The following is a 14,158-nucleotide window of genomic DNA, read 5'->3' as shown; positions in this document are numbered from 1 at the left end:
TCGATACGATGTCACTTTGATTCATGATAGCTAAAGCAGAATCACTTAAGATAATGATTCCCTATACACATGACTGGTCTTGCGGTGTTTGTATGTGTGTCTATTTTGTCCTGAGATTAGAAGGCTGATGACGACGTGACTGCTGCATCAATTTTGGCCCACCCACACACAGATTGCATGCATGCATAATGTCCTTTGGCTGCAGGCAGGCGAGATGGACAGGGGCTGTTACTGGTGATGCTCCCATCCATAAACACACCACACATCATGTCCAGATGCCGACTATAATTATAATTTAATGTAGACAATAGGCAGGATATTTATCGGTAACATAACCTGACAATTAGCTGCTGCCTTGCAGAAAAGACTCAACCAACTATCAAGTCAATTTGTAGATATTATATCATGAATTTACAGCATCAATGTGATGAAGCAAAAGTATTTCGCTGAACATCATACCCGAAATGGAATTGTAGCTCCAGTTTATAAAGACCAAGGACGGAAAAACAGTCAATTACCTGTTGGGACTCCCGTTTTATTGCACAGGTGTGCCACAGGTTACCTAAAATGACAAAACTACTCCAAACAGCATTTCGCTAGTTGATGGAATATTTTGGAAAAAGGAAAGTGCTGACTAACACATATTTAGACAATGTGCAACAATATCTGAGAGGGAAAAAAGAGCATTCTGTGGACAAAGGTAATGTCTTCGATCTGTTGAGTTCAACTCATGAAAAACTGACTGTAACGAATGTACATTTACGAATGCCAAACAGTGGTCGGAATATAAATGACAGGGAGCCAGGTGGAACTGGGGATCAGCAATTCTTGAGGATTAATATCTTCTGTTTAAGATATCCGACACAAACCTCCCTTAAGCGGTTTGTTACGTTGTCACTCAAACACGCTGGCTCTCCAACACAAAGTATTTGTTCATGGCGGGATTTGTGCCATAAATGTAATTACTGCAGTCCAAATGTAAGATGATAGCATTAAGCTGCTTTTGGTGGGAGAGTGGGAACGAGAAAGCGAGACATGACGGAACGAGTGATTAGTTGGAAAGGGTGAGAATAGGGGACCGGCAGAGGAAAACAGACACTAAGACGATGGCACAGAAAGAGAAACAAAGAGAATGAGAAATTAAAGAGAGAAGAGGAACGTGACAACAAGAGAGGAAGTAGGAGTGAATGAAAAAAAAATAAAGAAATAAATGGAGTCCTGAAAAGAAAATACAATGAGATGACCTGCCAAGCTATCCCAAAGCTGTTTGGTTGGCATCAAGGCAATCGGGTATTTTCAAAGTCAAAATTACACGAAGAAGCAGCTTAACAACACACTGCAGCAACAGAGCCAGCAGACCTAACTAACAACAATCCTCGCTCCAAGAATGTCAAAACACACTAAAAAGGAGTCTCTTAAATTGAGATATAGCTTAGTTACAGACTGAGAGTCCAAGCTTAGCCTTTCCACATTCAAATGCAAAAGACAACCGGAACAAATAAACCCGTGACCGAGTGTGAAATACAATCACGTCAGCACTCGAAATTGTGCACATACGACACTAACTTGCCACTTACCACTCGTCTGTGTTGGAGAACTGCAACTTCCAACATACTCCACCTATTTTGTTTTTTGTTTTTTTTAGTTGTAAAAGGTCCCCACCCAACTGTTCACTCTTCCTGTTCATGCTGTTTCTGTATCTGTAAAGCAACCGGTGAGACAACAAACGAGTTGGGCCTGAATTAAATGCCCTTTCCGCCAGGTGCTGCCAAGGCAAGCAAACCTGCACAGCCAATTCACAACACAAGCTCCTTGAGACCAACGTCAGATTGAACCATTTTAAATTAAAAAAAAATCTACACATTGCCTTCCCCAAAAAATAAAGCTATATTTAGCATATTATAATTTATAGTAGTAGATTGGTTATCTGTTGCTGAAGTTGAGTAATGCATCATTGATGGGCAAAAAATAAAGAATTTTCAACAGGGAATAGCTTTGCTAATTTCTCTATTGCAAGACTAATAAAGGTTTTCTTATTGTATCTTCTTGGGAACGCATTAAAAATATATATATTGTCTACTCAGTTGTCGTCACTGAGCTGGAAGAATGGATTATTGTGACGGAAAGCAAAAGTGTTGAACTGGCGGCTTGATTTCAATCAAACGATAATGTACGTCTGCAGCATTTGATGTAGTGTTGGGCAAATAAGAATAGTTCATCTCCATGTGGTACATTTCGGAGGCAGGCACCATATTTCAAATTCCAATCTAATTGGCCAAATGTAGGAGTTGTTGTCCCATTTGTTAAGAGTGGCGGGATTTCTTTCCTACCGGTACTCATCTGTGCTCATTTTCCAAAAAACATACCTGAGATTCATTGAGGTACTGAAATTGCCAATCGTAATCCATTTGGGTTCACTAGCCTGGCCTTTTGCTCCTTTTGCACCGCTTAGTGGTAAAATTTGAACATCAATGGATTCTTCACTTCATCCGTGCCTCGAGGAACAAACTGTGAGTACAAGAAGTGATAGCAGGCTTGTGTAGATGCTTAGAAACAATCCCTTGTATCAAGATGACCCTTAATCTGAGTTCCACAACATGAATTTTAGATTACATCTTTCCGCTTCTAATTCACATCTTAAATCACACCGAAAAAAACAAGTGCAAGATTATGGTGCAATGAGCAGTTTATGTTTCATTGGCCCTGGGCAATTTCTGAGAGTAAGAACACTTCAGTTATTAGTCCCTGACGGGAAATCCCATTAACCGAGTTTAAATGTTTCTAATAACCTCCTTACAGTAAATTTGGAAAAATACTCCGCAAAAAAAAATCCACAAACCTTGTAGTGATCTTATGATAAACAGTTGGTCTGGGATATTTAAAAATATTTGAATGATAACGATATTGAAATGTATTGCGTTGTTATCCCTTACGATACAGTAAGAATGTATCAATTTCAGATCATGATACTTTGGTTTTACAACAGTGAAAAAACAGTAGAGAAAAAACAAGATACATATGCAAATCTTTTCCCTCACTTCTCCATAGCCTCACTTAATCTCCAAGACTGAAAAATTAACAAATTTCGTCAGACCACTGAAAGTCATTAATGCGCACAAAGCACAGGTAAATCAAACCATGGTTGTTCGTCTCTGTATGCCCTGCGATTGGCTGGCAACTGATTCAGGGTGTCCCCCGCCTACTGCCCGAAGACGGCTGGGATAGGCTCCAGCACGCCCCGCGACCCTAGTGAGGATCAAGCGGTTCGAAAAATGGATGGATGGATGGATAAATCCAACCACAGATCCATTTTGATACACATTGTCATGTTACAATTGCAACAGCGGCAACTTGAACACAGTCATCAATAAAATAAACTGATGAGCCATCAAACAACAAAAGAGAACAAAAATGTGCTTTCAAGCTAATAATACAATCTCCTGATTGCCCAAATCAAAGTATTCATTTTGTACCAACTGCATATAGTATTTTTCTCCCCCCTCACCCCATGCAAAACTAGAAATCTAGCCGTGGAGATTCACATCTGGAAAAGACAAGCGATGAGTTTTGAAAACTTGTCGTTATTGTTGGAGTTCATCACTTCAATCGCTTTCCAAAATTCTGTTACGTTTGATCCAACCAAGTACATGTACATCAAGGACCACTATTGCATCTAATGTACAGTATATAAATCAGCCTGTATTGTATTGTATTGTAATGTATACAAACATGTCAGTCCAATCCTCCTTTGACAAACACGGCTATTTATAAATGAATCCATCTTATGGGAAGTTCCTGACAAATCAAGACAGAAACAAATGGCCTCCCTCTCTTGTTGCCTTTCTCTTTCAAGCATCATAACGTATATTATACACCCACATGTCATTGATAACTGTGTAGCAGCTGATAGAGATAAATGGGTGTGCCGGCACAAAAGGACAGTGCTGACCATCTACTGATTACTGCTCACTTTAATTGGCTTACTGGGGAAGATGAAGAGGGGTCAAGGGGCAGTCACGATCCAAGGCAGAAGCCAAGAGAGCTCCTGACCTGTGTGTGTCACTTTAAGGAAGATATGTGGGCAAACAAAAGGTTTTCTATTGCAAACAGACACACAATGCAAAGACTTAGAGCTACTTCTACTCCGTGTCTACGGAGTGTTGAGAAGCACTAATGTGCAGTAATATACACGTGTACACAGCGGCAGAGACTTACAAAGATAGACTACGCTCTCGCTCGCTCTCGCTCGCTCTCGCTCTCAAATCAATACGTCAATCCATTAAAGTCAAACTAGGTGGGTTTTAGCGTGAATCCTAAGCAAAGTCGGCAAGAAACAGCAAGACAAGGAAACGATAGACTAAAAGGCGAAGACAAATCCATAAAAAAAGATGAAGACGAGTTGACGGATGGTAGTAAACAATTGCAGAGGCACGAGGATACAGTGAGACATGACTCTCTCAAGACGTTTTTTATTTTTTATTTTTGGCAGACTCTAGGCAGTATGTGACTGTCATCAAAGTCAAAGTTGCACCAGGGAGAGATTCAGACAATGGGCTGCACCAGTCTCCCTCAGCATCACGTACAAACACATTTTCAGGGAGCCGTTGTTCATTCTAAGCCCCTCCGCCTGATTGTCAGCCTCTAAGCCTGAATGGTTTTGGCAAGAAAAAGACTGTGCGAGGGCAACTAAGAGCGCAAGAGTGAGGACATTAGTGGTGGGTGGAGGAAGCAATAATTGGGGAAGAAGAAGACATTAAAAACTCAACATTAAACCCAAAGCTGAAAAGTATTTACTCCAAATAGTAGCTCTGCGAAAAGGTCATTATAAAATGGATCGGTTGGACTTGTGCTGAGTGTTTTATTCCACCGTCTGGTAAAACATTCTGACACACATTTAAAACTGACTTTTTTATCCACATATTCATATGCTCATTAGGCACACACACACAAAGCTCTGGGTTGTTTCTATGAACATGGTGAAAGAAGAAACATAACTGTAACCACTTGGTTTTTTGTCCCATCAGCAATATGCAGAGCAGACTGCTCTGCCCTATTTAAAGTGGCTTCAGGAAAGACACCAACTGCAGTTGAAAAAAAGATTTGGATGATAAAACATGAGTGCTGATTTCATGCTTTACCTATTAGAAAGGATAAGCGCAATCATTTGAATCATTTTGATGCGGGATCGCTGGTCGACCGCGTGAATTTGATGCACATCAGTCGACACATTTCCGGACCGCGCTGTATTGAATATCTATCCGGTCTAATATTACGTTTATGCGAGGGAATTCATATGCAATAAGAACTGCCATTTATGACACTCCCCCATCTCAGACTCTGCTAAATTACAATAAAATGTGGAATGAATTATCTTCCAATGCATGATGCAGAATTTCCATCATTATCATCATCATCATCAGAAGACCATATGGAAAGGATGATCATCAAATGTATGTTGCCTTTTGGGGTGTGGAGGTGGAAAAATCATCGCTGGATGTAAAAGAAAAGATTCCCCTAAATGACTACTTGAAAGCTGCTGATGGATTTCACAAGAGCCCACCCAACACTGCCCACTCTTTTACCAAATACAAGTCCTGGTGAATCTCTGAATCTGAAAGGGTATTTTTTCATAAAGGCTACGGTACTCAACAAGAAGGAAAATTTAGTGCTCTTATAGTGCAGCTACGTAGTCCACCGTTGTATTGGAGCTCAAAGTTAGAGGCCCTGGTTATTCATGGTTTTCAAAGCCGACTGCAAATCGCTTTTTTTCTCTTTTCATTTTGAATTAGGGTCACACAGGTTTAGTATTTTCACAGGTAAACTGACTTACACTTTTATTTACAGTGGTGACTTCAGATATGAGCGACGTCTATGAGTGCTATATAGTGGCAGTGAACTAATCTCATTTAACAACAAGTGGCAGTTTGGCATTTGAAAGCGCTATATAAATAACGATTTGTTGCATTGTGTTGTGCATTTCCGTATATGTGTATTCTACGGCCCCCAGGTGGCTAAGGCATGCACACCAGAAGAAGCCACACAATGTGCATAGAATTGAAGTTAAAAAAATATGGCGAAATGTGTCTTTATGATCTATTGAAGTAAGTCATTGCGGTATATTTTGAAAAAATGTTGAAGAGTGATGTTTTGCTAATTAAAAAAAACGTTTTTTCTGTAACCTATTAATGGTATTTGCATTCTTTTCACTGCAGAAAGATGATTTGAGATAAGGATGTTGTGAGTCTTCAAGCATGGTCGGGGAACTCAAGGCGCTTCTGAAAGTACGTATGTGTTTGGGCCTATAAGGTGTTCAGAGGTCATTTTGGGCTTAAACTAGCAAGGGGAAAACATTTGGCGGGGTAGCAGTCATTTTATGTATATGTTGAAGTTTTCATAGAATTTGGTGGTACCTACCACAAAAGACAATGAGACAGTTTCATATAAGATATTGGAGAAATCTAGACTACATGTTTGTATTCAACATTAAACTTAGAAAAAGTGTAAATACATAAATAAATAAATACATCTCCCAGGATATGTGTGAGTGTGCGTTGCCTTTTTGAAGGTGTAATTTATAGAAGGTTCCCTCACCTGCAGTGTTTTTAACCAGGGATCCTACAGGGATTTCATCTGCAACTGAAATGAAACAAAAATAATGAATCATTCTGACACGTGTTGTACGCACCAACCCCAGTTGGAAGTGGCTTTGGGGTTAGTATCTCCACTTGATCTACACAATTTCCACTCATCATGTCCAACTTTCCAAATGTGCAAAAGCCCCTCTTCTCAAGTCCACCACCAATCTTGTCATCAAGACCATCTGATTTTTATTCCGGGCCGTTTAGTCAGCATCACAGCTAGCAAGTCATCTCATTAATCACTAGCCCTCACTTTTCTCTTTGAACATATCAGTCGAGGCTCTCAAAGACATCACTTCACTTTTGTCTCTTTCCATTCCCCCCACCTATTCAATGGTGTTGTTTCTTCAGCAACACTCAAACTAAACCAGCTGTGTTGGCCTTTTTCCCTTCGGTTGGACACCACAGCTTCCATAATTGTCCCGAGTCAAGCTTTGCATTACTTTACACCTTTAAAAAAGGCACTTTAGAGTTATTTCTGCCCTTGGTGGTGAAGAAACACATGCACACACACGTGCGTGCGCGCGCACACACACCCACACACACTAACTGGCGGGTAGCACTCTGCCAAACACACACTGAGACCACAAAAACCAAGCAGTAAATGGCTGTGCACTGCAAATATTTTCCTAATCAAAAGCAAGCTCAAAATGTAATTTGAGCCCTGCACATTGCAATGTGCGTCTGACCACATCAGTTTGTGGCTAATTTTTATGACCGCTGCAGCAGCAGCCTAGATTTTTGGCAAATCACTACACGTCTACTTTGGTTTCAGACAGATAAAGTGTAAATGTGCATACGTTCGCATTTGAGATGTCTCATTTAATTTGAAAAGCTTGATTTAAGCTAATATAATGAGGCTATCATTTTCAGTAAAATATACAGATTGATGGCATACACAGACCTATGTCTGGAAAACACAAAGATATTATAAAACATCCAGAGTAACTGCAGTAAAAGCATAAATGATTAAATGTTGTCTAAATATTGAATGTTAGAGGTGTGTCAATCATTGAATAAGAAAAATAATTGTAGAGGGCATCTAGTGGAATAATAAGATAAGATAAGATGATAAGATAAGATAAGATAAGATAAGATATCCTTTATTCGTCCCACACGGGGGAAATTTACAGCCTCCAGCAGCAAGAATGTATGTAGAAAGGAGAAAGAGAAAAAAAAACAACATCTTTCAATTAAATACAATATGAACACAATGGATAAATCGCAGTACTATTTACAATTTTTCTTCACATCATTTAATTATTATTATTATGATTGTTATTTTTTATTCATCAGCCTGACAGCAGTCGGTAGGAACGAGCGTCGGTATCTCTCCTTCTTGCAGCGCGGGTGTAACAGTCTGTACAGTAATATGGAGCTTACCATAATTTCAATCAATAGTGGGAAGGGTAAGCTCAGACCAATGAAATGCTATGCCGCAAATAGCAAAAATCTGTGATCAATTGACCCCGCCCCCCACCCCTGTTAATAATTGCCTATGTATGGAACAAGATTGTGGAAAAGCACATATTTTGTCTAAAACAAGCTACTCAACACACTTTAACATTGTTCCTTGCCACGGAGATGTCACACGCTTACAGCAAGACAATATTTTTATTCCCTTGGCCTAAGCGCGCACACATAGAATAGGTATGTTTTTTTGAAGCTGAATGAAGGATTAGCTCTCCCCAAGATCCCTCACCCACCATCCTGCTGCTGGACCGAAATACATATTCCTGCATTCACATTAACATCCATGTTGTCACAGCTTGGTATATGTTTATGTGCATTCTCTGCATTTTGGATGTTTCATGCCGTGTGTAAAGGTATTAATTAGGGTTACGTGACATGGATTAAGACAAGTAAAGAAAATCGGATAAAGACATTCAAGTGATATTTCCCAGTTTGACCTGTTGTCGAAATCAAGCCCAGGAGTGGCTGAAATCGCATGAAAAGGCTATAAAGAGACGGCAAAAAAGACTGAGTGTAAGATTGAGTGGAACAAAGACCAGAAGGATTTTAACATTTTAAAGTGGTGTTTAAAATATATGTATATATATTTTTAATCATCTTGGTGAAAAAAATCTGCTAAATTATGCAGATTGGCCCGTAAACCAAACGGTTATGGGCCAGCATTGATGCCGTTTGTCTCTTCAGGGGGTCCTCAGCCAACAATGTGCCATTCCTAAGACGGCAATGTACACAGTAGTAAAATCATAATGACATTAAATATGTGCATGTAAAAGACATCAATGCCAAAGATATAAAACTCATTTAAAAAAACAGTAAATATGGTGATAACTGATGGTGCTTTCATGTGCCGCATGACGACTTACTCTGAAGCCACAGCTCAAAACGTCCATAAATCCGACCATGTGGAATTTGTCATAACAATATAGTAGTAGCTCTTGTTCCAAATCTAATTGTATAAATGCAAAGAAACTTTCCTGAACTATGTCTATCTCCTCATTGTCATTGATGTATCCTCCACTTTTTTTTCTATTTTGTTCAATGAACCTCTTCTAATGTGCATAACACAGGCAGGCAATCAGAGAGGCCAGCCACTAACCGATAATATTAGATGCAAGAGACCATGCAAGATGGGTGAGTGCGTGCTTAGTATACATTCAATATCAGCAGAGACATTGGTCACAGAGACATACAATGTACCTACTATGTACAAGTAACAACATTTAAATGTACAGTAAATGAAAAGAAGACGAATGGAAGTATTCAAAATGCCCACCAATGTGTGTCTGGTTCGGAGTGGTGCTTAAGTCTATGCTCTTGGAGGCCTTTAAATGCTGGAACTGCTGCTGGAGTTCAGACTGGGTTGGGGTCATTTCCCTGGTACGACCAATCACAAACCACAGGTTTGTTTCAAACTCACAATATTTTATCAAGAACAAAACGTCCCAGTCGCTTAAATTATCAACTTACCTTTCATGAAGGTAGGAGAACTGCTGAGCAGAGCTTCTTGCCTCTGCTCCGTGTCCATTCTGCTCTGCCTCTTCATCCATGTGAGAATAACTTGTATATGATCCTGAAAAGTAGTCCGCGTCATTCAGAAAATATCCAGAGGCCTTATTTTCGTCCAGAGTGATGATTTGTAACCTCATATAGATCATTAGGAAACATAGGTTATAATACAAGGTGTTTATTTCACATATGTTTCGCCTGTACACAAGTACGTATTTGGAGGGCTTACGCTACTGACACAAATCCATCGAATAAAAATAAAGCAAACCAAATGTATGGTTTCCTGGTTTAATTGCACCCTTAATTCAGTTCCATTTTAAAGGTCTCCGTTAAACACAGAGGATACCTGGAACGCACCCTCAAAGACTTCCGGTTCAATGCTCATTCCTCTCTTTAGCCCCTTTCACACCGACTTTTTCAACAAAAATGAATCAGAGCCAAAATAAGTATACCTGGTATTTTGCCTGTACCTTTCACAGTGGACCCAGGTAAGTGAAATATGACTCATCTGCATGGGCTTTCACACAGCCTCACGTTCGATACTCGCCTTTATCCCTCCATTTCATTCTTGTACATTTCACGCAGCTGCACTGGGTCTCTCTTTGCATTCTTACAATCTAATATATATTCATTTTTTTTTGCTTGTATTCCTTTTACTAGCTCCCATTAATCATCATATCTTCCACTCCATTTTCCTGTTTTCGTCGAAGTTAGTCATTTCTCGTCAGTGCCAGCACCGTAATCACCTCAACTGTCAAAAACACATTCTTCTTTCACCTCACACGCACACAAATCTGTTCTCACTGCCTCCCACTCTTTGATGTGAAAAAGACATTTGTTCTGTTAAAGATAAATCATTCGGAGCATGCTCCAGCAGCAGATGTCCATTTTTTTTTTTTTTGCATCCGACCTTCTGTATTTGGAACCCTCTCTCTTCTTTTCGCTTTCATGGCATGCTTCATTCGGATGGTGACACTGAGCTCAAAATAAACACACACACTCACTTGGTAAAAAAGCTTGAAAAAAACGTCCTTACTATTATGTGCATGTAGATGAGTGCTGTAGATGAGGTGAATTCGAAGAGCAAGGTCAGACATGTTTGCCAGAACCAGTGTAAACACACAAAACACACAGATAACACCGTTTGATTCTGGCTTACAATTCCAAAATCCGAGCTTACTCTACCACTCCCACATTTTCAAACTCCAAAGACAGAGTACACTTTTTTTTTAAATGCACATAATAACCACTACGATTATATTGTGCACACTCGTGCATGCTCATACACCACACAGATTAGGTGAAGAAGTTCAACATTTGAAAAGGAAAAAGAAAACAGAAACTTGACAAACATGACAGGCCGGATGAAAAGACAGGACAGGGACTGAGGGAGAGATGAAAGCGTCATCATCAATTAATATGTAGAGGAGACAATACCTGTCCCAGTTATTTTTAGTTTATCTGTGAAACATTAATTAGTTTGATTTAGATTATTAACTTGGTGTCTCTGTTTGACTGAAGTTATTGAAAATGAAATGCCAGCAATAAAGGCTACTTCAATGACACAAAATGATTTTCAAAACTAAATAGCACAGGAGTGCATCATGTTCACTTGAGTTTCGAGGCAGAACTCTAGACTGAATTGGAACACTCTTCCTTGAAGGGCCAAAAATGTATTTGAGTTAAGTTGAGGAGAAACATGTTGGGTTTGGGTTGTTATTTAATTTATAAATTAAAAGTCACTTATATCTGTACTCTACGACTAAGTGGCAACCAGTTCAGGGTGTAGTCAGCCTATCCCATCCCCCCATCCCTCATTTTAGGGTAATTTCCTCTTCATAGAGGCACTCATAACAAAGCTTGGGTCACATCACGAGAGAAACGCATCGTCCATAAAATACATGACATGTCTTACACCATTACACAATGTCAAACTTTGAAATATGTGCATGACTCTCACATGCAAACATCGACATATTCATCACGTATAGGGTGTGGTAGCCTATAGATAACGACAGATATTAATCGATACATCGATGTGCACGCGCGCGATGCGAGTGCATCGGCTCATTCACTGGGTACGACGCAATTGACGGGTGAAATCGAGATTCATCGCGATGCATTGGTGGGTATCGGTAAAATCCGATTCAAGCACCGTTTTATTCATGTTAAACGTCACCTACCTGCCCTTTCCTAGGGGCAATGAATGCACCATCATTGTTTTGCGTTTTGTGTTGAATACGGCCGTGCGTCACATACAGTCCAGTACCTATGTATTTACACAACACCCCCCCACTTTAACAATGTATTGAAAACATGTCACTGAATAAATTGAGACTAAAATAAACAATCGTTGGGATGATGGTTGGGAAAATGTCCAGTCTGTTATATCCATAAAAAGCCAAGCAGGTCAATGAATCAACTTCGTAGCCACTCTAGCTATCCTGACAAACAGTCCATGTCTCATGCCAAAACCATTAGAAGAGTGGAAAAATCTTTAACATCTATAAACACCTCGTGTTGTCATTCGTCGTTCTTGTCTTCTCTTATTGAAATATAAATGGAGAATATAAAAGCAACAATGCTACAGCAGCAAGCACACAAATCTCCAAATAGGATGCCCTTGTTTCCAAATGTCACTGGTAATAATTCAAAGGGTGCTGATTGGCTGATTTTTTAATATTAGTATATGATTACATCCCTGCATAAACAACATAGAGTAAAACCAGACTAACTCACCGTCTGATGTGTAAAGTGTGCTGTTCATGTTCGTTTGATGAACCAATCCTGTGGGACCATTCACTTGATTCACCAAGCCAGGCAACATCGGGGAGTTGTCAAATGAGTAGCTGGATGACAGGCCATGTTGATCCTGAAAAAAAGACAAAAGACAAATACAAAGTCCCTTTCATTTAGAATGAATTTTGATTCATCAACCTACACACAGTGGTGCGAAAAAAATGAGCCGTCACGCACCTGTCGTGAACACAAAATCCGACGCGTTTATTGGCGAGTGAGGCCCAGGGATAAAATGAAGGCTGTTAAGTCAAGCGCAACAGTAATGAAATTTTGACTTGAACCAAAATTGTTGGAAAAAGCATTCTCCAGTCGATCGTTCAAGTGTATCTGAGTGCACACCGTTTCTGGGAGAGCGAAAATAACTTAAACGAGGCTGCGTACTAAAAGTTGGGAAAGTCACATCAATGACAACCATGCTAACTGCAATTGTCTAGACAGTTGGGCCTCTTAAGATGATGATGAAAACAAATCAGGCATTTCTGCGTTGTGATATATTTTTGTCTTTTTCATGAGAATTCTCTGGGAATTTAATTAGCATATATTCATAGTTTGTCTGGTAAGCAGAAACTGTATTAATTAGCATATATGCATATGCATGTTTTTCCTCTCCCTCCCTTTAGAAAAAGAACTCAAACACCAAAAATGTACGTTATAGCTCACAAATCACCTTCACTTCCTCCCTGAACATGTCAATATTGTCTGGCAGCATAAATCTGAATATGAATATTTAGAAAAGCCACATGCTCAGAGGCAAATCCATTGCATGAGTGGCCACCACTGTGCTTTTTCATTTTTTTTATTTTGGTGGTTGGCGTGTTCATTGTTTAGACAAGGAGATCTCCACAGTTGCTTATCTACACTCACAATTCAGATCTTAGCATTGTTATGTTAATGTGGAATAGCATTTGTTATGCGTAAGCCATATTTCTTAAGCAAACATAATATTTGTGACTAAAGGGCTGGGAAACCATTTGCACTTGTTTTCAAGCAATGGTACATGCAGTAAAATGTCTGAAGTAGTGAAAGCCGTTATGCAGACTTGTAAAGTGTCAGGTATAAAAACCTATCCAGTCATTCACCACGACTACTTCAAAGAAAGTGGCACTGATCATCTTTCTTTGTACAGTACTTTCTGTTTCAGAACACACATGAGAGAGCCCCTAGTCTGTGCGCATACATATGGTGTCCTACAAATAATTATTTGGATCATCCAACTTCATAAAAGGATGAAATAAGAGTCAGCTGAATTAAGTGTAAAATAATGCGAAGCATGTGCTAGAAAATAGAATATACTGTGAGGTGGGTGGAACAGAATATTCCATTTGTGAAAAGGATCCATACTCTTGATTTAATAATTTCATTTCCAGTCTTCCATAGAAGATGCCTTGTTTGTTTGAAACTTTTTTTTTTGTTTTGAGATAAATTTGCCCACAAGTGTGAGCACAAAATTACAGACCAAAATATATATTTTAAGAAATGTGAGCAGTATTTCCTCTATTTTGTCCTTTATGTTTTCAGTGTATGATGCACATCATCGCTGTCCAATAAAACTTATTTAAACACCTCTGATATGTACTTCCCCTCCACTATCAGCACCCAATGCAAACCCCACTCCAAAAAAAACATTTACATTCGAGTCAAGCCTACTGTGCACAAGGCCCTTGATAGATTCTACAGAGTGATGCAAAGTGGATCTGCTGAATAGCAGCCAGGATGAAAAGAGCCTTTTTTGACTTATAAAG

General features: G+C 39.4%; 1 protein-coding gene across 2 annotated transcripts in view; it reads right to left on the bottom strand.

The window, feature by feature from the left end:
- The window catches only part of pard3bb (par-3 family cell polarity regulator beta b), a 121,709-nt gene that overhangs the window by 62,100 nt on the left and 45,451 nt on the right, over positions 1-14,158 (bottom strand). Inside the window, exons 15-18 of one of the 2 annotated variants that reach the window (XM_052081440.1) lie at positions 12,357-12,489; positions 9,579-9,681; positions 9,385-9,485; positions 6,592-6,636 (exon numbers count right to left, since the gene is read on the bottom strand). In XM_052081440.1, the coding sequence (XP_051937400.1) occupies positions 6,592-6,636; positions 9,385-9,485; positions 9,579-9,681; positions 12,357-12,489 (382 nt within the window). The remainder of the gene's footprint in view (positions 1-6,591; positions 6,637-9,384; positions 9,486-9,578; positions 9,682-12,356; positions 12,490-14,158) is intronic. The other variant, XM_052081441.1, reaches the window with a different exon arrangement.

The sequence above is a fragment of the Hippocampus zosterae genome, chromosome 12 (genome assembly GCF_025434085.1).
Source record: "Hippocampus zosterae strain Florida chromosome 12, ASM2543408v3, whole genome shotgun sequence".
Lineage (NCBI taxonomy): Eukaryota > Metazoa > Chordata > Actinopteri > Syngnathiformes > Syngnathidae > Hippocampus > Hippocampus zosterae.
This window is presented reverse-complemented; position numbering and strand designations above follow the sequence as displayed.